Source organism: Lynx rufus, unplaced genomic scaffold (genome assembly GCF_022079265.1).
Source record: "Lynx rufus isolate CCGP_SWC_20201006 ecotype Redwood Valley unplaced genomic scaffold, mLynRuf1.p SCAF_24, whole genome shotgun sequence".
Classification (NCBI taxonomy): domain Eukaryota; kingdom Metazoa; phylum Chordata; class Mammalia; order Carnivora; family Felidae; genus Lynx; species Lynx rufus.
In genome coordinates this window covers 3,294,160-3,316,548 of record NW_025814839.1, presented here as the reverse complement: position 1 = coordinate 3,316,548, position 22,389 = coordinate 3,294,160, and the positions used below count along the sequence as shown (strand labels likewise).

The following is a 22,389-nucleotide window of genomic DNA, read 5'->3' as shown; positions in this document are numbered from 1 at the left end:
GGGAACGGGCCAAAGTTTCCTAGGATGTCTGCAGAGGACAGGACTGACTGCACTGCCGGCCTCTGCAAACTCCCTCCTCTCTTCCGGCCTCGAGCTCCGACGCGGGAATTCTGCAACTTCTCCCTTTATCTGCTCGCACACGCTTGTTCACCTTCATTCTGGTTTACATCAGGGTAATCGTTCCGGTGATTATATAAGTTCCCGAGTTCAAGAAAGATAATCCAAAGATAGGAAAGATGAAAAATTTTTGAGTGGATAAAAAACATTTTCTCCCAAACGTAAAAGTTACAGAGCGCACACATACACAAAAATATACAAATACCCATAATCCCACCGCTCAGAATGAAAAACTGTTAACCTCTTGATTTATCTGGGAGACGACTTTTTAAATTAGTGGCCAAATGAACCTGTCCTTGCCCCCAAATCCCATCAAATTTGAATCCAAAATAAATCAACCTACTTCTCTTTAATGCGGTCTTCACCTCCACCCCAGATTTATCTTAGGAGGTAAATCCCAGGACCCCCGATTTCTCCCGGTGGGCTTCCACATGGCCAAGTCTGCAAACATCTAGCTTAATGAACAGTATCTGGCGGAGACTGCAAACCTAGGAGCACACACCTGCGTCTACCGCCTCATCTCCAACTCCCGCGTGCAACTTTGCAGCTCCCGCTCCCGCCAGGGGGCCTATTTGCTCGGCCCGTTTGGCGGAGGGATCCCGCGCGGGAGCGCGGTTACGCTCAACCGTCCTCTCCGATTCCCGCGTTCTGGCCCCGCCCCCTTCCCGCGCTCTGGTCCCGCCCCCTCCCGCGCGCCCTATGGCCCATAAAGAAGTCCCGGCCGGGCCGCTGCACTCCGCCGCGCGCATCCGTGCGCCGACCGAGACTGGCTAAGGAGTCGGCGGCCATCTTGTTCTTCTCGTGGTTCCAGTGGGGAGAGAAGGAGGAAGCAGGGAGCGGGGCGGCTGGGGGGGGGACCCGCCGCGGCTGCTGCCACCGCCGCCACCGCCGCCTCTGTGCTCGTGGCGTGGGAAAGGAGGTGTGAGTCCCGGGCGCGAGCCGGCGGCGGCGCCGCTGCGGGAGGGTCGGCGGTGGGAAGGCGATGGCGGATATAGATAAACTCAACATCGACAGCATCATCCAACGGCTGCTGGAAGGTGAAGGGGTCGGCAGACGGGCTGAGGGGAGGCGGGCGCCCCGGGGGCTCGCGGGGGAGGGGGAGTTGGGAGGCCGGTTGGGCTTGCAGCGCCGAGGGGAGTGAGCCCCGCGAGTTGGCTCGTGGCGCCAAGCGTTTGCAGCCCGAGGGAGGCCGGCCGGGGTCCGGCACTCGGCCCACCCCGCAGACCCTTCCGGCCCCGTTCATTCATTGCTCAGAGGTGCAGCCTTCTTCCCAGAGATTTGAAAACTCCGCTCCCCACCCCCACGTTTCCGGTCCGTACCCCCTTGCGCCCCGCAAACGGGACCAGTCTTTGGAGGCGAGAGGGCTGGGGGACCCGGTCCGACCTGCAGGACGGCGTGTTCCTTACTTTCTGGTACTCGTCCTCTCGGAAGGGAATTTGATGGGGCTGTGGGTTCCAACGGCTATGGGGGCTTCTTTCCTGTCTTGCTTATTTTTGTGTGGGGCTGGTGTCGGGCGGCCCATTTCTTATTACTTGGTGACGAATGTTCATATCTCCGGAGGATCTTGGAACCCATCCCCTCCTGCCCTCCCAAATACTCTTCTTAAGTTATCCTTATCTTGAAGAGGTCTCCGCGCTCTTTTCTGAACGTGCCACTGAACCTGAAACCAGCGATGGTGACAGTTTCGTTATCTTTCCGGTTGTGCCAGGCTCTGTATTAATGAGGCTTTGCATTCATCTCATAATTACGTTCATGGCAATAGTCAGCGTTTCTAAAGCGCTTACTATGTGTCAGACATAGAGCAGTTTCATTCTCCCAACAACCTTGAGAGGTGGGTGCTGGTCTTTTTTCCTGTTTTCCAGAAGAAACTAAAACACAAGAGACATTAAGTCACTTGACCAAGGTCACACATTAGTGACAGTCGGGTTTCAAACCCAGGCAGCCAGGAGTTAGAACTTGCTACATTCAACCCACCTTGTGTCTGAAGGAAGGAGCTGCTCAGCGGTTAGGCAGAGGTTAAAAGAAAGCTTGGATTTTGGTTGACCTGAGACTCCTGAGGTGCCTGACAGTCGATTGATACTGACCTGGGAGACCCATGAAGTTTGGATTTCAAAGAGGGTCGTGGAAGTGAATCCCCCCACCCCACCTCCTCCAGGTCTAATGCTAATGTCTTTTTCTGAGGCTTTGGGAGAATTCAAATCTCTTTCTTGATTTGGGCGCTGGATAATGTAGGTTTGGCTGAGTTTTCACTGCTTTTTTGCCTTTATACTGTCCTCTTAAAATAGTGCACTGTAAATGCTTGAGGGATGGAGTCCAGACTAAGAACAATTGGGGTAACTCTGGTTCTGGGATTTGCAGGTCTTTTAAATAAGTCATTTAAAATGAAACCCCTGGGAATATCTTAATCCGTGCTGGGGTTTTTTGTTTGTTTTTTGTTTTTTTTTGTTTTGTTTTTTTACTTTTATACCTTCTTAAAGGAAAACCTCACTGAATGTGTATAAGGATCCCTGAAATGTCAGTGCATTGTGTGAAAAACTTGTCACTCGTTAAGTACTTGACATTTATTATAAGAACTGTATTTTCATGCTAGTTAATATAGTCCTTTGATTTATATAAGGCCACAGAAACCAATTAAAACTGTTTGCAGTAAGAAAGGAACTTTTTATTAAATATTTTCATTTTAAATCTAACTTCTGTCTGTGCAGGGTTATGTGTCTCTAGATTAGATGGGCTTTATTTCACTGAGGAAACAAAAATTGGAATCTGTGTTGATTAGAATCATCAGAACTTTAAAACCATTTAAGTCTTGTTAACTTAAGATCTATGTTGCCTGTAATTCTATTCACATAAGAGATTTGCTCATTTCAATCTTATTTTTAAAATCATGCTAAGAAATTTACCTTGATGAACTTAGATCATCTAAAATGAGATCAGTCATTTCTTAATAGTTCCTCTTTACATGTTATGTTGCACTTGAAAACTGGATTTTTTTTACTATTTCATTTTTCATTGAAATTAATATAAAACATTGTATCTTAATGCCTTCGGAATGGGCTACCTGCACAGTACTATATGCTTAAATTCCCTTTTTTCTCATCAGTGTTAATTTGGCAGAGAAATGGTTGAAGATGATCCATTGAGGGAGGAGATTATATGTGTGTGAATATATATATATATATATATACATATATATATATATATATGTATGTATGTTAGAAGTTGATAATAAATTTTGTGATTTTGGGGGGTAATGCCCCCAAAACATTTTCCCCTAAGAATTTTAATTAAGGTGTAAGTATATCTGACAATGGAATAGGAGTTTTGTGATCTCTTTTTGTATGTTCATATAAGGTGGAAGATTGGGGGCGCTTGGGTGGCTCAGTTAGGCCTCCGACTCTAGACTCTAGCATTCATGTCACTGTTCCTGAGATGGAGCCACAGGTCGGGCTCTGCACTGGCAGTGTGGAGTCTGTGTGGGATTCTCTCTTTCTCTCTCTGCCCCTCCCCTGCGTGTTCTCTCTCTCTTTCTCAAAATAAATAAACTTAAAAAATAAAAAGGTCAAAGACTGTGCAAGCTTAGTTGAGAAGTGGCTCAGTAATAGTACTGACAAGGCAACTCAAAGCGAGGTCTTATTTAAGAAAAACAGCAGGTTGATTTAGAGTACAGCTTGGCAGTTGTTTTCTACTCTAAACTCTTAAGTTGTTTTTACTTAGCTGAGGCATCATTTATGTGATCCATCTCGGAAGCTTTATCCAGGCTGTTTGCCTTGCTGGTGATAAAACTTGAAACTCGTAGTTTAACTAATGTTCAATTATTTAATTGCCTGTACCTTAAAACTTGGGAGATTTAGAGAGAAAATAAGTCAGGTGTTGATTTGGTCTGATATTCCTACCATGTTAGAGAAAAGTGAGAGGGCAGAGTTTTAACTTTGTAAGTGAGCTGGTTCAGGGAGCAGTGATGGCTGGTACTTTTCTTACATAGCAGGCAGTGTAACATTTCACATCTTGATTTGCAAAAAGCATCTTGGCTCTGAAGATGGCCATTGTCAGACTGCAAGACTTTGTCAGGCTTTGCATAATTGTCCTACTTACTTTAGTGTTTAAATAATGACTTCTGCCCCAGCCCTCAGAAAGCGCCTACTACTTTAATCCTCTGATGTGTAAGAGTTCATCTGAAAATAATGAGTGTTCAGATACTCTCTAAAATTCAGTGACCCATGTGTTTAGCTCTTTGGTGTAATATGAAACATGTTTATACAGTTAGTAAAATTCTGATCAAAGAAAACAAAAGTAATCTTTTCTAATGAGACCTCTGCATTTATTATTTTTTAATAGGTCATGCTTTTAACGATACAGGTTTTTCTTGGAAGCAGTTACCATAGGGCGTTTTGTTGATAAAGACAGTGATACCCAAGTTTGTGTCACTAACTCCCTAATTTACAAGAAGTCTGTGTTGTGAGACCTCTGCTCTTCCCTGCTGTCCCCGCTACTGCGTGTCTGCAGTAAGCCTCTCACCCTCTCCTGTGAGGCAGGAGAGGAAAGATCTCTTGGAGACACGAACTGAAGCTTGCACCAGTCCTAACCCACAGCATGGAAAGGATTGCTCTCCTTATGCCTGAAGTGTCCCCTTGTTTGTCAGTAGCAGGAGGCATCAGTGAAATCTTAACAGGATGGTGTGCGTCATGATGTTGTGTTTGAGGGAATGTTAGCCACGGGAGCAAAGGCCAGGCTTTCCTTCTCCCAAGCTGGTGAGGTGGAAACAGTGCTGGGCCACGCATTAGTAATCTGTTGCCGAAGTAGAGTTTAGTTGGTGAGATTGTTTTATGTCTTTGACGCTGCAGTCCTATAATAATCTTTGACCTGTTCTGCAAAAATGTGTGCCAATGCCAGTTTACTTGAGGTAGGTGAGGATTACCGATCCTGAAGCAAGGCAGTGGTTGGTACTGATTTTATACCAACTTGACCATTTCATTCACTTCATTTACAAATCAGGGCTATTAGGAGACCTTAAAGATTGATATGTGAAGGAGACCATATTCTGATGTGAATTGCTTCAAAACTGTGGAAAAATCTTATTCATGATGAATAAGGAAAGATTTCATAATTTTGGACTTTATGGAACTCTGGGATGAATTATTAAGTTTTAGGATCAGACCCCTGTATCCAAAGCATGTAGGAACAGATGATTTACTTAGTGGTCTTGATTTACCTGAAATCTCCCAAATTCTCCACTGCTCTAAGATTTGCAGGCATCCCTTGTGTAGAGTGGAATGGGTGTCACTGATATGAAAATGAAAACCACTCATAAAATGTAGGGTCAGACCTCGAGTCCAGTTAGTAGTGTTTTATCAAGATGGGTTGTTAGACTGAAAAGATAAATGCTTTTCAATAAACTGGGCTCACTCTAGGTGTAGAAAACTCAAAATATTTTGAGAGCAAGTAGATAAGTGTTTTGCAACTATATCCTGATTATTTTGAGAAAATTGGTATCACTGCTAAATGCCCAAAGTATATACTAATGTAACATTGTGTGTCACCTATACTTCAATAAAATAATTTTTTTTAAAAATGGCCAAAGTATAAGGGCAGCAGTTAGGAAAGTCAATGAGGGGAGGGTATAGTGAGGAAACAGTTTTAAGATGGCCCGAAAGTGGGAAGTCTTCCTCCTGGTGACTTTGCAATAAAACCAAAGGATTCTTGATAACATTTTTGTCTTTTCTATTTTTTGCAGAAAAGAATTCAGTTGTTTGTGGGAAAGTTTTAATGTTGCAAATATTCCCTGTTTGTCTTGGTTTGAAGTCTTCCTTTCCTAAATCTGTCTTCTATTTAGTGAAGTTATTGATTCTGCACTGCAGTGAATATGATTACCACCTGCTTTAATAAGATTATCTTAAAACAGCAAAATCTGTGTTGGCTTATTTTTCTGCTGGTTGTGTCATTCATAGATTCTAAAACTTCATTGTAATTCATCTGGGGCTTTTTTTGTGTATGCCATTCCTTCAGTAAGACTTTGAATTAAGGGACTTCTTTTCTTTTTAATGTTTTTATTTATTTTTGAGGCAGAGAGAGACAGAGCATGAGCAGGGGAGGGGCAGAGAGAGAGAGCGAGACACAGAATCTGAAGCAGGCTCCAGGCTCTGAGCTGTCAGCACAGAGCCCGACGCAGGGTTCTAACTCACGGACTGTGAGATCATGACCTGAGCTAAGTCGGATGCTTAACCGACTGAGCCACCCAGGCACCCCTCAACAATTAAGGGACTTCTAATTAAAGAGCAAGAAGAATACTTTTTATTATTCATAAATAATCCCAAAGTAGTCTTAAATTTCCTTGCATAGTTTTCATCTCTACTTTGCTTGTTGGCAAGCTGTGAGAAAAGTTAGTGTTACTTGTAAGAAAAAGCTGGTGTTGCAAATAATCACCGAAAACATTCTTTTTATTATTTCAAGTTTTTGTCAGTTTGATAAAATTGCATGGAAGTTTTTATCATATGCTCATGTTAGTGATTTGCCAGATAAATAGATAAGTTTTTACAGAACAGCCTTTGCTGTTAACAGCCATGATGCATTTTTCAGAATTCTTTTTTTCTAGCCAGGTAAAGGGAAAAGTGTTTACAAAGTTGTATGTTTAAGGTCTAAATTAATGTATTTGGTCACTAACCTATACATGTTCACAATACCTACTGATTTCCATGCAATACCTAGCATCTGTCTTTATGAGAAACACTCCATCTGGAAAGTGGAATTCTTATTTGTTGGAATATTTTGGATTCCTTTGGCAGTTGTTGAAATAATTTGATATTTACTACTTGAGCTTACCTTGGCTACTACTTAAGAAGGTGACATGGGGTGACAAGTCTTGAATTTTCCACCTAGGGTCTCTTTTTTTATGAACCTTTCTCCCACTATGCACAGAGTACAGTGAGGGCTTTAAACCTCAAGGTAAGTATCGACTGATGTTTATTGAGTAGAGCTGCATTGTAATTCTCTTTGTAGCTACTAGTGATAAAATAGAGATATTTTTATTTAAAAAGCCTTTGTGTTTCTAATGATATTGAAGACACCCTTAAGGTAAACCTTTTAGTTTTATAATCTTTATGGGGGGGGGGGGAGTTCTCATTGTAGCATTTATAACAAGATGCAGTTACCTAGTTGGTCTTACTTTTCATGTCCTCCACAAGAGAAAGGCTAAGGTTCCTGTCCATCCTGTTGCCAGGGTATCCCCAGCATCCGCCAGAGGGTCTGGCACATAGTAGATACTCTACACCTATTCTCTTGAATGTTTGAAGCATAGTTAATAAGTATTGACAGTTTTAACAGATTGCCTAATTTAGTTCTGATTTAATGCTTCTCATTTGTAAGGATGCCTTATGATTTTATATCCCATCTTGGAACTTTCTTAGGGAGCAGTGACCATATATTAGGGTTTTGATAGTTTGTCCTATAAAAGCTCCTTTGGTTTGGAAGTTAAAGAAGAACAAATCCTCAGTTGGGAGGAAAGTAGTATGGTAGAAGCACCACTAGACCTAGAGTTCTTTGGGGCCCGCTGTGCTTAAAAGCTCTTGTGACCTTGGACCAAGTCACTAAACCTCTCCCAGGCTATAACAGAAGTGAGAGCCTAACTTCATAGGATTGCTGTGAGGATTAAATGGCAGCGTAAAGCCCTTTAGTGCAGTGCCCAGCACATGGTGAGTGCTTAGTAAATGTTATCTACAACTAGTAAGTAATTCTATTTGATGGACGTCGAAAATAATGAAGTAGATTTATGTGCTATTGGTCGATATGGCCATCTTTTTTTTTATTTTTGAAAAAAAATCTTTTATTTTTGAGAGAGCGAGAGAGAGCAGGGGACAGAGAGAGAGGGAAACTCCAAAGTGGGCTCTGCGCTTACAGCAGCAAGCCTGACACGGGGCTCAAACTCAAAAACCAGTCCTCAAAATGCGAGACCATGACCTGAGTCAAAGTCGAAGCTCAACTGACTAAGCCCCCTGGGCGCCCCCCACCCCCTGCCATATGGCCATTTTTAAGAAATATCCAGTGTGCGTTTGGTTTGCTAAAACACATTTTGAAATCTTTATCTTCTAATTGTTATCATTTTCAACTTGAAATTTAAGAGTAATCCTGGATTTTTACAACTAGAAAAATGCTCTATTAAAGGCTGGTAGGAAAATGACTCTATTGATTTTTAACTTAAAGAACAGACACGGGTTGTTGGTTTTTTTTTTTTAACTAATCAAAAGTATGTAGTCTGGTACGCGTGTTTAATTCTGATACCACAAGTCATCAGCGCTTAGAGATTTATCCAGGTTTCATTCACACAACAAATTTTGAGCACCTGCCACATACTGGCCGTGGCATGTACACTGCTGAGCAAGTGGTGTGGTCTTGGGGCTTCTAGTCTGCCGGGAGGCTCAGATGAATAGGTGAAAGCGAAATGGCAATCACAGTACAAAGTACTAAGTATGACGTGTGCTGAGTGGTGTCCAGGTGTCGTGAGAGCATTTCAGAAAGCAAGTAGGCTTATGAAGGGAGAGGAGGTAGACAGAAGAGGCTCTCCAGGGCGGTCCTTGAAGGATGAACAGGTATTTGCCAATTGGTAGATGGTGGTTTTGGCAGAGTTTCCGTTTTTATAATGTTATTCCTTGAGCTAATTGTAGGGAATTCAAGAAGCCTTGGGACCAGGTTATCTTTTTTAAATGTTTATTTATTTTTGAGAGAGACAGAGTGTGTTGGGGGCCGGGGGGGGGGGTGGCAGAGAGAGAGGGAGACACCATCTGAAGCAGGCTCCAGGCTCTGAGCTGTCAGCACAGAGCCTGATGCGGGGCTCAAACTCACCAACCATGAGTTCAGTTGGCTTAGCCAGCTGAGCCACCCAGGCACCACAGGGCCATGTTATTTTTAATGAGCACTGTCCTTCAGATATAAATTCTTGATCTGTTCTGGAAAAACTGCAGTTAATCCTTATTCACGTAGAGGATAATTTTTAAATGTTGGCAATATTGCTTTTTACTTATCTATATACTCCACTCATAGGACAAACAGGAAAACAGAACAAGAAAACTTAAACTATGTCTGAAGGTTGTAGTGGGAAGCCTTCAAAACCAGTAAAATTTATATTAGCAAGATTGATTTAATCTGATGGCACTGATTTATTATGATAGCATTCTCCTATAAAAAGTATAGCTTTTGTTCCATATAGGTGTAAGTTATTATTGCATACTCTTCTGGAGGACTTAAAGGGCTCTGCTGAAAAGATTGAGGTTGAAAACCAGAAGCTTCTAGGAGTCCCCTCCTAGCCAAAAATAAAGTTTCCTGCTGGGCTGTCTGCCCAAACTTCTGGCTGACTTGTGGTATAATTGCTAATGATTGGGGTTTTCTGGCCAGTGAAACAGGAATCCCACCGTCTTTCCATCAGGAGCGTTTCTTGAGTTCTTCACTGTGTGTATCTAGAGAGAAAATTACTGTGGTCCTGGAAAAACCATTTTTTGTTGCTCAGTTGCTGTAGTATTATATGTGTGTCTATTCCATATCTTCCCTCAAACGTTATCATTACTGAGCTTTCCTCTTCGTTGCTTCTCATTTCGTAATATTTTTATCAGAAGGAGACTGGCAGTTGTTTACTTCAGTTACATATTTTGGGGTTCAAAGTAGTGATTTGCTCAGGCTCTAGAACTAATACAGAAACTTGGGGCCGGCTCCCAGTCCATTGCTCACCCTTAACATTTTCTCTTCATTGTGTGCTTCAAGAGCTTGGCCCTTCCCTCTTGTCATCTTTTCTTGTTTACTGTCGTTCATTGAAAAAAATAAAACCCCCTCCACACAGTGTTCCATTTCTGCTCAAACTTGTTTCTTCAGAGAACTCAGGGTTTCAGTGGCTATTCAGTTTGAAGAATGGCTTTGCCTAGGACAGTATTTCTCAAACTTGGACATAGTCGTTTTTTTAAGTGTATTTATTTATTTTTGATAGAGGGAGAGAGAGAATCCCTAGTGGGCTCTGCACTGGCAGTGCGGAGCCCATTGCGGGGCTCAAACTCACCAACCATGAGATCATGACCTGAGCCAAAGTTGGATGCAACCGACTGAGCACCCAATTAACACAGACATTTTTAATGGAAAAAAGTTCTCAACAGACAATCGGGTTTTTTACTTGTAATTTTTATCACTCTGTAACATCAGATATTTACAGAACAAAGCAGTTAAACTTACTGTTTTTATTCAGCTATTAGACTGAATGATTTTGTAATTGGAATATAAAGCCTCCAAAACTGATGAAATTTAAACTAGCAACCTTTATTTATTTATTTATAATTGTTTATTTTAAGAGAGAAAGCGGAGGGGGGGTGTCAGTGGCAGAGAGAGACAGAAATAGGGGCTCCGAAGCAGGCTCCAGCCAACAGTGGGAAGCCCGACATGGGGCTCGATCTCTCACATAAACTGTGAGATCATGACCTGATCCGAAGTCAGACACTTAACTGACTGAGCCACCCAGGCACCCCTAAATTAGCAACAATAATGTAATCTGATGGGTTTTGTGGTTTTGCTAAAACTAAATCATTTTATACTGGGTTTAATGGTGGAGGGATGTGACGTAACATTCTATATTTAGTCTGGTTCTTTGTTTTTGCTTCGCTTGTAGTTCATAGAATGCCTGCTTTCATTAGTCTTTTATGCAAAACGAGTATTAGGACTGATTGCAAGTTGAGGATAATCAATCCCTGTATTTAACCAGGCCACTGGATAACTGTAAAGTTAAGGTAAAATTAGCAATTCTTTAATCTGTAGTTAGTGACTGTCTAATCTGTTACAACTGAAATCAAAACAAAATTTCATTTCCTGCCCACTTGCTGATAAATTAACTGTTATGGAGCTGGAGTGCTCAACTTTGATAGTGAACAGAACTCCAACAAGAATGCCTGGATGTGGGCAACACCTAGTACTATACCATGTTTTCTTTTCTCCCTTTTCTTTTTATTTGTTCAGATTACTAGGAAACCTTCCTTACATCATTCATGGACATCCTTTGCCCTGTAAGGTCATGATTGTATTCACAGATGCAGGCTCCGAGGTTGCACGGCAAAATATGTACAATGAACATTAAAGTGTGTTTCAGTGAAATGCAAACAACACCTACATTTTTTCGTAGAACTCTTAAGAAAATAGATTACCTATCACCCTTTGAAAAGCACTGATAGGGGCAGGCTTCTGAGCATTACCAATCTCACATTTTAAAACAAGAAATTCTTAGAACCAACTCAGTAACATGACAATCTCTGAAACCCCCTGCTGTACACATACTGATTCATTTATAAGGCTGGAGAAGAGAAGACAAGATCGGAGGCAAAAAGCAATGGCCTGGTGGGCAGGCTGCAGGTGAACAAGCCAATTGTGTGGCTTGGATGCAAACAGAGGCCTCGAGCTGTGCCACAGGGAGTCTGATTTCTGCAAGGAAGACCTTTTCTAACAGTATTCATACAGAGCGTGGCTCCTTGTTCAGGACAGCATAAGAAGTCTTAACTTGGTATAGAAGATGTAACTAAATGATGAAATCCTGTCTAAGATTTTATAGTTGTAATTAGTCATTAAAACCATGTTCGTTATAAGTGTTGAGAAAATAGAGTCAAGTCAGAAAGCCAGTTAAACTGTGTTTTTGACTCCTCATTAAAACTTGTGCCTTTTCAGATCATTGTAATTTTTCTGGTAAATTGGATTTTGACTTCATTTGACTAACTGGAGTTTTTCTTCTCTGCAGTGAGAGGGTCCAAGCCTGGTAAGAATGTCCAGCTACAGGAGAATGAAATCCGAGGACTGTGCTTAAAGTCCCGAGAGATCTTTCTCAGTCAGCCTATCCTACTAGAACTTGAAGCGCCACTCAAAATATGTGGTAGGTTTTGGCACATGAACAGCTTTTGGTTATATGATTGATTGACTCAAGGATATAGAGATGAGCTTGTATTACCCAGCAGAATCATTTGCTGTTTATGAATAACCTGGAACTACTTAAAATAAATAATTTTAGCTTTTGAATAAATACCATTAATGGATTTAGTTTACTTAGATGTGCTTCAGATTTTCTAAAAACTATTTCACTAAAGGAATATAAACAGAAAGGAGATGAAACTGAATAGAGAGCTAAGAAAAGGTCTGAACTATACGAATATATAGGAATTCTATTTAAGCTTAAAGTAAGACTGGTTATGCTTAAAAATAGACCTTCCTTGATGCCATTTGTCATCTGTTTCTACATGATAGATGCAGATAATCTGTATAAAAACTGAAGTTCATCTGAGTAATGTTCTATATTCTAGCATATTTGACTACATCGATAAAGCTTATATGGATGTTTTTAAAGTAAAATGCTCTTTGGCATTATCTAGCAGGGAGAAATTGAGAGCTGAATGAACTGGTGGGTGTTGTGTATGTGCCTTTGCTCACGCCGGTCCAGGGCTCAGCAGCAGTGCAGCAGTTCTGCTGACACAGTCCCTGCGGACCGAGTTGCCAGAGGTCTGATATCGATCAGCCGACCTGAAAGGAAAGCGATGTTACTTGGCAGAAAGGCCTGTCTGGGCATTAATAATTCTTTCCACAAAATTAATTCTTAATTAGTTGAGTTTTGTGTGAGACTCTGGACATATACATATGCTTAAAATTTTCAGTAAAGCTCACTTGAACTGAAATGAACTGAAATATAATACAAGATTGGGAATTAGTGTTAGCCATCAAATTTAACTCTCATTATTACAGATCAATCCCATTATGCAGGGAGTGTTTAAAGATGGTCTCTCCAGAGCTTGTTAGTGGATTGAACAAGAAGTATGAAGTTACTGTGTAACACAATTCTTGTTTCTAGGTGATATCCATGGGCAATACTATGATTTGCTTCGACTTTTTGAGTACGGTGGTTTCCCGCCAGAAAGCAACTACCTGTTTCTTGGGGACTATGTGGACAGGGGGAAGCAGTCATTGGAAACTATCTGCCTCTTACTGGCTTACAAAATCAAATATCCCGAGAATTTTTTTCTTCTCAGAGGAAACCATGAATGTGCCAGCATCAATAGAATTTATGGATTTTATGATGAATGTAAGTACTTTCTACCTCTAAGGAAGAGTTACTTAAACTGAGATACTTGGTCATAAATTGAACTATCACATACTTCTGTTAGGATTTGTGACTGTTTGGATGAAATGTTACAGTCTCTCGTGTTTTCTATTAATTGTTTTTATCGTAGTTTTTTCGTTCTTGGGGTAGAAAAATAACTGCTGCTGCAGTATAATAATGCCCTAGATTCTTTTATGATGTGATTATTAGATTAAGAAGTAATGGTCTCAGTGATGACTTCTTTAAGATCATTTTTTGTGAAAATTCACAGATAACTTAATTCTTAGTACAACTCTGAGAACCTGTCCAAATAGATAGTTTTGTTTTTAACAACTTTATTGAGATATAATTTCATTCCATAAAATCTGTCCTAGTGATTTGTAGTAAATTTATAAGGTTGTGCAACTATCAGCACAGCCTCAGGCAAGCACTGACCTGCTTTCTGTCTATAGATTTGCCTTTTCTGGATATTTCTTACAAATGGTATCTTGAAATACACAAATAGTTGCTTTTTATCTTTATTTTTTTAAGTTTATTTATTTATTTTTGAGAGTGGGGGAAGAAGGGCAGAGAGAGAATCCCAAGAAGGCTCTGTACCACCCGCGTGAAGCCCAATGTGGGGCTCAGACTCACAAACCGTGAAATCATGACCCAAGCCAAAACCAAGAGTTGGACACTTAACCAATGGAGCCACCTAGGCGCCCCCAAATAATTGCTTTTTAAATTTTGTGATATTGTATTTTTTTTCCTTCTGGCACATGCGTACCCAGGAGAAATGCCAGTTACTATCCTAAAATGTGCTGAAAGGAGAAAGAAAAATTAGAAAACAAACAAAAATTTATTTGTGTAATATTTTACACATATTATCCATTTTGGATTGTTTAATTGAAGGTGCACTTTGAGTTGTAATTGACAAAAACCAAGATTCTTAAAGCCTTAAAAATTGCCAGTTTTGGTGGAGGTTTTTGTTGTTGTAGTGTTAAGTATAAAATGTTTTTTTAAAAAATGTGTTGAGTCCTTACCCCATCCTCCATTTGTGCTTATTTGTGCTAGGAGAGGCTTCAGGCTTGGACGAGAGAGGTGGTTGAGGAATTTGAGTTACTAGCATTTGCCAGTGATGATAACAAGATCAGTAAAGAATTGTCCCTGTGGCCCTCCCCTAGACTGTAGTCATAACCTGTAATGTGTTTTTCTATCTCAGTTCCACATAGCTCATTTGTTAGAAGTGCACTGCTGGAAAGATTATGTTTCTAGACTTAGCTCTCCTACTCCTGCCTACCCTCTCCCACAATTGTATACTTGCCTGGTGGTCTAAGGCCCTGAGACCCATCTGGTAAGATGAGGTGGGGAGGGATCACCAAAGAAAAATCTTGTGGGTTCTGAACTGACCAGGGCAACTGAGTCTGTGGCAAGGTTTATTGTTGTTATTTTAAGTAATCTCTACACACAACATGGGGCTTGAACTCACCACCCTAAGATCAAGAGTCAGATGCTCTCCTGACTAAGCAGCCAGGTACCCAAGAAAGGTGTTTAATTTTGACAGTGAGTCTATCAGAGAAGTACTACTAGTAAAGCAGTTATTACTCCTAAGGTAGTGAGATGAAAGGCAGCGAGTTTTATAAATTGTGTTTTGGATATTTGCTATAGTTGCTACTTTTTAGAAAAGGTTCCTTTTAGGGGCACCTGAGTGGCTCAGTCAGTTAAGTGTCCCACTCTTGGTTTCAGCTCAGGTCATGATCTCACAAGCTCTGCCCTGGGCATAGAGCCTGCTTAAGATTCTCTCTCCCTCTGCCCTTCCCCTGCTCATGCACGCTCACTCGCTCTCAAATTAAAAAAAAAAAAAAAAAAAAGGTTCCTTTTATACACTATTCAGCAAGTACTTTGATGTTTTCATTGATGAAGTTCAAATCCAGATGATCTCTTTGTTGTGACATATATCCAAATGTGAGGATACTAGCTATGTCCTTTTCAGTTTCTATTTAATGCAGAGGACTTTAACAGTTATTTTAGATGGTTGGAATCAGTTTTGATTCTTGTTTGGTCAAGACTCATTGACTCTGTGCTCATGCTCCCCCCAGTCCCCCATCAGGCAGGTATAACTTGCCATCTAGTCTACTTGCAGGCACAAAAGTGTCCTTGGCATAGGTGGCCTTCAATTCATGGTTTGCAGACTTTTAAAAAACTCGATAATTTCATTAAAATTTTATTCAAATGTAGACTTTCATGGAACAATTTAAAACCACTGCTTTGGTGCTAGGCTTATTTCACAAGTATAATAAGCGTTCTTCTATACTATGGTTTCTCCCCCTGACCCCCACCCCAGTTTTATGACTGCAGTCCTGGTATCTGTTGTTAGATAAGATGTGAATGTGTGTTACCCTTTTCTGATACCAGAATGGTCTGATCTGTAGTAATTGGAAACTGCATTAGGGGTTCTGGCTCAGAATCCCCAGATTTGGAAGCTTGAAGAGACGTTGGCATTTATCCAGGCTAAGCCTTTCTGGAGCCAGATGTTCCTAGTGGTGTGAAGTAGCTTGAGAGAGGAAATGTAGAGAGAAGAGAAAACAGGGCCCCAGGACTTAGTTAAGATGCTCAGAGGCAATAGAAGGAAGAATCCTCGTTTTTGTTGAAGAAACCAACAAAGATAGCAAAGGACTCTGCAAGACAATCTGGAGTGTGTTGCATGAATAAAAAATCAGGGAGCAGAGCAGACTTTAAGAAGGGAGAGGGTTCGTCAGCACTGGCAGATGCGGCATATGGGCAAAGGAAAAATCCAAGTGAGCCATTGGATGGTCCTTCAGAGATACAGTGGAAAATGGGAGATAGAACCAAATCACTTTTATGAATGGAGGTCAGGACCAGCCCAGCCTTGTTCTTCCATTATTATCATTATTGGAAATCGGAGGTGGTGATTGTGAACAGGTTCCCTTTCAGCCTTTTGTAGAGAGGAATTCTATTCAGCTTTTGGAAACCTCCAATGAAGGAGGATAAGGCATAGGGAATTAGTGACCTCCCAAGAAATACAAACAGGGTAAACCATAGTGAGAGTTATACCCAGGTGCAGAGAAATAGACTATCATGAGAAAAAAGGACAGTCCTCCTCTGTAGAGGGAGAAGTCAAGTATTTGTTGAATTTACATTACATTCCAAACTCTGCTAAATTCCATACCCGACTTGATTTGCACTAGAGTGGAAGGTGTGGTTCAGGAACCTGCTGCTTGGGCCAGTCTCTAATTTTCAAAGAACATTCAGCTTTAAACCTGTAGATGTCCCTAGAATAAGAAAGGAAAAAAGAGACGAAGGACAAACTTGGCTTTAGGAATGAACATTGTGCTTTGATCTTTGGTCTTTCTGGTATGGAGAGTACAGGAGACAAAGGCACCCAACAATTGGGCCATTCTCAATCCAGTTCTGACAGATTTGTGCTTCCAAGGTTTATGAGTAGGTCTTTAACTCAGAATATGATTTTCTTGTGCGAACAGTGCCTTAAAAGACATGCTCTGTCCAGATCACACTGTGACTCCAGTATGTATGGAATACAGGGCTGGTAGAGGGAATATAACCATCCTATAACATCGTGTCTATGGGGAACGTGAGCTTTTGTGGCAGTTGTAGGAACGGTTATCCTGGGGTGCCTGCAGTAAATCTGTATTCCCCTATAAGTCATTTGTGCCTGCTACTAGAGTATGTAGGACTAGGAATTATCTGGTACCAGTAGGCTATTGATGATAGTGGGAGATAGGATGGGTGTTAATTCTCAGAAGCTTCCACAGAAGGAAGATGGTAATGACACATGTGTGATCTGTTCATAATTACGTTTAGACACAGGAGCTACTTATGGGTTGAGATTGGACAAAACAGACTAGATTTCAAACAGAGTAGGTGCTACCAAATAATTATTGGGGGTTAATGATCTTTAATCGTTGCATCTGGGATTCTGATCTCAAACTTCTATGGAATTTTAAAGTATATCTAGTTCTGCTAAAAACCTCCAATGGGGTTTTAATAAAAGCATGGTTTTTGTTTACTTAAAAGGTAATTAGCACCTTGCTTTGGGAGAAATGGTCCTGAGAGAATCAACCTATAGAACACCAATCTCTTTTTAACCATCCTAAAATTTTCACAGGTAAAAGAAGATATAACATTAAACTATGGAAAACTTTCACAGACTGCTTTAACTGTTTACCGATAGCAGCCATCGTGGATGAGAAGATATTCTGCTGTCATGGAGGTTCGTGGGCCGATTTTAGTTCCAGATAGATTTTGTCCCTTCGAAAGGGTGTGTGTACACTTTGACATTTATGAGTTGTCATTGGGATGACTTCCTCTGAACTCTCCTTTACTGATGTGTTGTATCATGGGTCCAGTCTGGCACATCCAGGATCATTTGGCTAGAAATCTAAAGTAAGAAATTGATTTGTTACAGGGAATTCTAGGCTCTGTAACAGTTTGACTTGAAAATAGAGCAGAAAGTGTTTTTAAATATAAAATGAAGTACGATTAATATGCTGTACTATAGATCCTCTAGAATACTGAAAATGTGAGTAGACTTTCCTTGGTCTGTTTTTGATCCTCCAGAAATTTTTATGACTTGGATTTTTATTTTATTATTATTATTATTATTATTATTATTTTAGTGTTTATTTATTTTTGAGAGAGAGTGCAAGCTGAGGGAGGGGCAGAGAGAGAGAATCCCAAGCAGGCTCTGTGCTGAGAGCTCAGAGCCTGATATAAGGCTCAGTCTCACAGATCATGAGATCATGACCTGAGCCAAAATCAAGATTCGGATGCTTAGCCAACTGAGCCACCCATGTGCCCTGATTTGGATTTTAAAAGGATTTTGCTCAGTGGTTGTGCTCTGTGAAGTAGTAATTGCAAGAAGAATTTCTTTTCATCTATAGTCAGAAATTAGATAACCATCAGAGAGCCAAAACAATATATTTTAATAAAGCCATTATTCATGCCCTCCTATGCTTTTAACTGGTTTTGGTAGAGCTGGACATATGGTTTTTAAATTTTTTAATTTTATTTTTTAAAGTAAACTCTATCCTCATGATGCGGCTCAAACTCACGACCCTAGATCAAGAGTCTCCTGCTCCACCCACTGAGCTAGCTAGGAGCCCCTGGGCATGTGATTTTAGACTAGGATGAAAGTCAGCTACATCTGAACTGGTCTGATATATTCAATGGTCCTTGGACAGCACAGGTTCCCTGGAAAGCTTATCACCCCTGAGTATCTGCACCTTCTGCACCCAGTCCTTACTAATGGTCAGTAGTAAAATCTAGAATGAACACTGTTCACTACCATCATCAAAGGAGTTGAAGACTAGTTGTTTTTAAATCACTGGATCTTAATTATTATACCATTTAAACATAATGTGCCCCACAGATTGGTGCATGTAATAAATTCTAGTGCCTTTTCAGTTGAGTTGTTTGTTTTTTTTTTTTTCCTTAAACCAAAGCTAAATAAGAAAGCATAGCCATGAAAAAAATACTAACCGTGGATTTAATTTAAGCTTTCCAGGTTAGAGTCATTGCATCTCTATGTAAGTAAATGGAACCGTTAAAGTGCAAACATCCTTTTTAAAGTTCTGTTTCCTTCAATTTTCATCTCATTGAATAGGTTTATCACCAGATCTTCAATCTATGGAGCAGATTCGGCGAATTATGCGACCAACTGATGTACCAGATCAAGGTCTTCTTTGTGATCTTTTGTGGTCTGACCCCGATAAAGATGTCTTAGGCTGGGGTGAAAATGACAGAGGAGTGTCCTTCACATTTGGTGCTGAAGTGGTTGCAAAATTTCTCCATAAGCATGATTTGGATCTTATATGTAGAGCCCATCAGGTATTGATTTTGAATTTTACATGTACACTTAACAGCATGTGTGTGAGCACAGATTCTCCTTGTTGATTTTAGTGGGTAGGTATTGCTTATTCATACAAAATGTCTCTGCAAGTGACCTAGAGGATATCAGACTCAATGGGAAACTGAAAAATGGTTTTACTCACCTACAATTTACACCTACTTATACTGAAAACATTTTCTCTCCAAGGTGGTTGAAGATGGATATGAATTTTTTGCAAAGAGGCAGTTGGTCACTCTGTTTTCTGCACCCAATTATTGTGGAGAATTTGACAATGCAGGTGCCATGATGAGTGTGGACGAAACTCTAATGTGTTCTTTTCAGGTAGAGGATGTTTTCAACATTGCTTCTTATTATGATGTCTGAATTTTACTGATTTAAAAAGACTACTTTCTGCCTACTGTTCATCTATGTTGAATAGACTCAATTTTTACTTTCCTGTAACCAGTGTTTGTCCTAACTCGGTAATGAGTGGACCCCTTTTAAGGGAAAAAAATTATCAGAGAACCTTTCCTGCAGTGTTGAATTTAACTGTTTTTGCATTATTTAAGTGGGGTAAAAATAATTTCCTGTCTTCTTTACTATAAATCTGAAACTATAACATCAGTGTGTTCAGCTAAAATTAATCACCACTTGTACGTGAGAATAGAACTAACCGCCAGGTGCCAGATGTGCTGTGTGATTACTCCCTTCTCCCACCACTCTGCTCTCATTTCTACAAAACCTGTTGATTGTCCATGACATCATTTGGCCTTCACTTGGCGCAAAAGCATCGTTTACATGTGAAGTCTGCCTGAATCTTTTTCTCATTCACTGATTACGATTAAACTTATACAGCTTCAAGCTAGCCTAGCCCAATCATTAACACAAATAAAGCCGTTGAAGTCAAGTGGCAGTATAATGTTGTTTTACCAATTAACTGGGAGAACTTGCAGCTCCTAGAGATTGAGAGACTCAAACATTGCTCTCTCTAAAGAACTTTCCTCCTTTGTGTGAGAAGGGATAGCCTGAAGGTACTTACAAGGTCTGACTTCAGAAAATTGTTATTTTATCCAGAGACAAAATAATTTGTCCATGCATTTAATGTGTTCATCATAACATTTTTAACCAAAATGTTCACGTCAGCTTGGCTTATATTAATATGTTAGTGGGGCCTTCAAAGTTTTGGGGGCAGTTTTAAATGGCCAAAAACGTTTCTGAACAAAGATTTGAGTGAGATTTAAGAAATCTTAAGATTGGCGGTTGAGAATATTTCCTAAAATGCACCATATTTTGAATCTTTGCAGATTTTAAAGCCTGCAGAGAAAAAGAAGCCGAATGCCACGAGACCTGTAACACCTCCAAGGGGTATGATCACAAAGCAAGCAAAGAAATAGATGTCATTTTGACATTGCCTAGTTGGGACTTGTAACATATAGTATATAACCTTCATTTTTAAAACTGTAATGTGTATTGGTCAGCTTGCTCAAATAGTGTGTTTGTGGGCTCCCCCTTCCATTTTTTGAGTTAATGAATGGCATTTGCTGGTTATAACAGCAAATGAAAGACTCTCCACTCCCAAGAAAAAATGTTTTGTTTTTTAATTGTCTATTCCTTTTGCAAACAACTTTAATGATGGTGTTAAAGCTGTACACCCCAGGACAGTTTATCCTGTCTAAGGGGTCAGTGTACAATTGATCTTTTTAAAATTTAGTTCAATCCATGAATTATGTAAATGCTTGTTTTCTTTAGAATATAAAGAGAGCCCTAGGGTGCTCAGTCTGTACATGTTATTGTCATAAAATACATACTGTTGATACAAACCACTGTGAACATATTTTTTTTTTAATTTTGTTTCAAAGGGATTGCTTTTTTCTCTCATTGTCTTGTCGTGTACAAACTAGTTTTTATAGCTGTCATTAGGATTAACTCAACCTTGCCAGCATCACTGGTATGATGTATATTTAATTAAAGCACACTTTCCCCTACCGTATACTCAAAATGACAATTAAAGCCATTATTTTAAATGTTTGTGACTCTTTCCTAAAGCCAAAGTTTCTGTTGAAATGTGTACTGACACACCCCCTAAGTCCAAGGTGGCGTGGCTATGTACACACACCACACTTGGGATTCAAAAACAGGTTTTTGGTTTTGAATAGCAATTAGTAACATAGTGCTGTTTAAGCTATTAATGATTAAAGTTAATAACATTTTGTACAATTTCCATATAGTCTATTCATTAAGTAATCTTTTTACAGTTACATCAGGCCTGAACCCGTCCATTCAGAAAGCTTCAAATTATAGAAACAATACTGTTCTATACGAGTGACCGATTATGCTTTCTTTGGCCTACATTCTTTATTCTGCGGTGAAGTTGAGGCTTATAAGTCAAAACAAAGGAACTAACTTACTATCCACCAATTTATACAGAACTCACAGTATCTATGACTTTTTTAAACTTAATCTGTTAAAAAAGAAATCTGTTTCAACAGATGACCGTGTACAATACCATGTGGTGAAAATGAATTCAGACTTATTAAACGACGAACTTGTTAAATTCTCTCAGTGTCTATTTATCTGCACAATACACCCAGGAGAACTGTTGATGGCATATTGAATAGATTTTAATGAATAAATTGCTCTGGAAACCACACAGTTTCAATTTGGATTTGTTTTCCTTCAAATAGTCTGTTTTGCAAAGAGGGATTATAATACGGATGCTCATGTTTGTGGTGGTCTAACCTGGATGGAGCTACGTTTCTGAAGTGGGGTGATGAGATTGAGCCATCCTTCCGTGTTGTTCGGGAGGGGTGGGGCTTGGTGAGCTGCAGTGTCCCCTGCATCCGTGGTTTTCCCTCGGCGTGGGCTCAGTTGAACAACTGTTTGCTTTCTCGGGCTCAACCACCAGTGTTAGCATGCACGGTAATTTGCTCTCTTCTCCCTTCCCTAATTCGTATGGAACACGGTGTTGTGTCATGTTACATGTGTCACACGTGTGTCAAGTGGATATTAATTTCTTAAAGTACATTAAAAGTGGGTGAAGAGCACGTCATTTGCAAAGTGCTTTCTCCTATTAAAAACTGGTTCACCTCAGAATTGGAGGAAGGAGCTGTTTAAACCAGTGCTGGCATGTGGAGGGAAAAGCACAGGGCTGCTGGGGGCCAGTCTCCTCTCTACACTAACAAGCTTTGGTCCTGAGGCATTGGCCACATCTCATCTTCCCTCTCCTCCCACCCATGCTCCTCAGTCGGTGAGGGGGGTCAGACCCCCTGACCTCTTGTACTTTTCTATTCCACATTCTGTGACAGATTCAAATTTGTACTATTTTTAACTT

General features: G+C 40.3%; 1 protein-coding gene across 1 annotated transcript; it reads left to right on the top strand.

The window, feature by feature from the left end:
• The first annotated feature begins 904 nt into the window (after positions 1-904).
• Positions 905-21,706, top strand: PPP1CC (protein phosphatase 1 catalytic subunit gamma). Its single transcript, XM_047088126.1, has 8 exons — positions 905-1,154; positions 11,864-11,995; positions 12,962-13,192; positions 17,337-17,441; positions 18,834-19,057; positions 19,266-19,400; positions 20,363-20,423; positions 21,314-21,706. Exons 1-8 carry the CDS (start codon positions 1,100-1,102, stop codon positions 21,382-21,384), a joined length of 1,014 nt encoding a protein of 337 aa, XP_046944082.1. The 5' UTR covers positions 905-1,099; the 3' UTR covers positions 21,385-21,706.
• Positions 21,707-22,389: the final 683 nt, after the last annotated feature.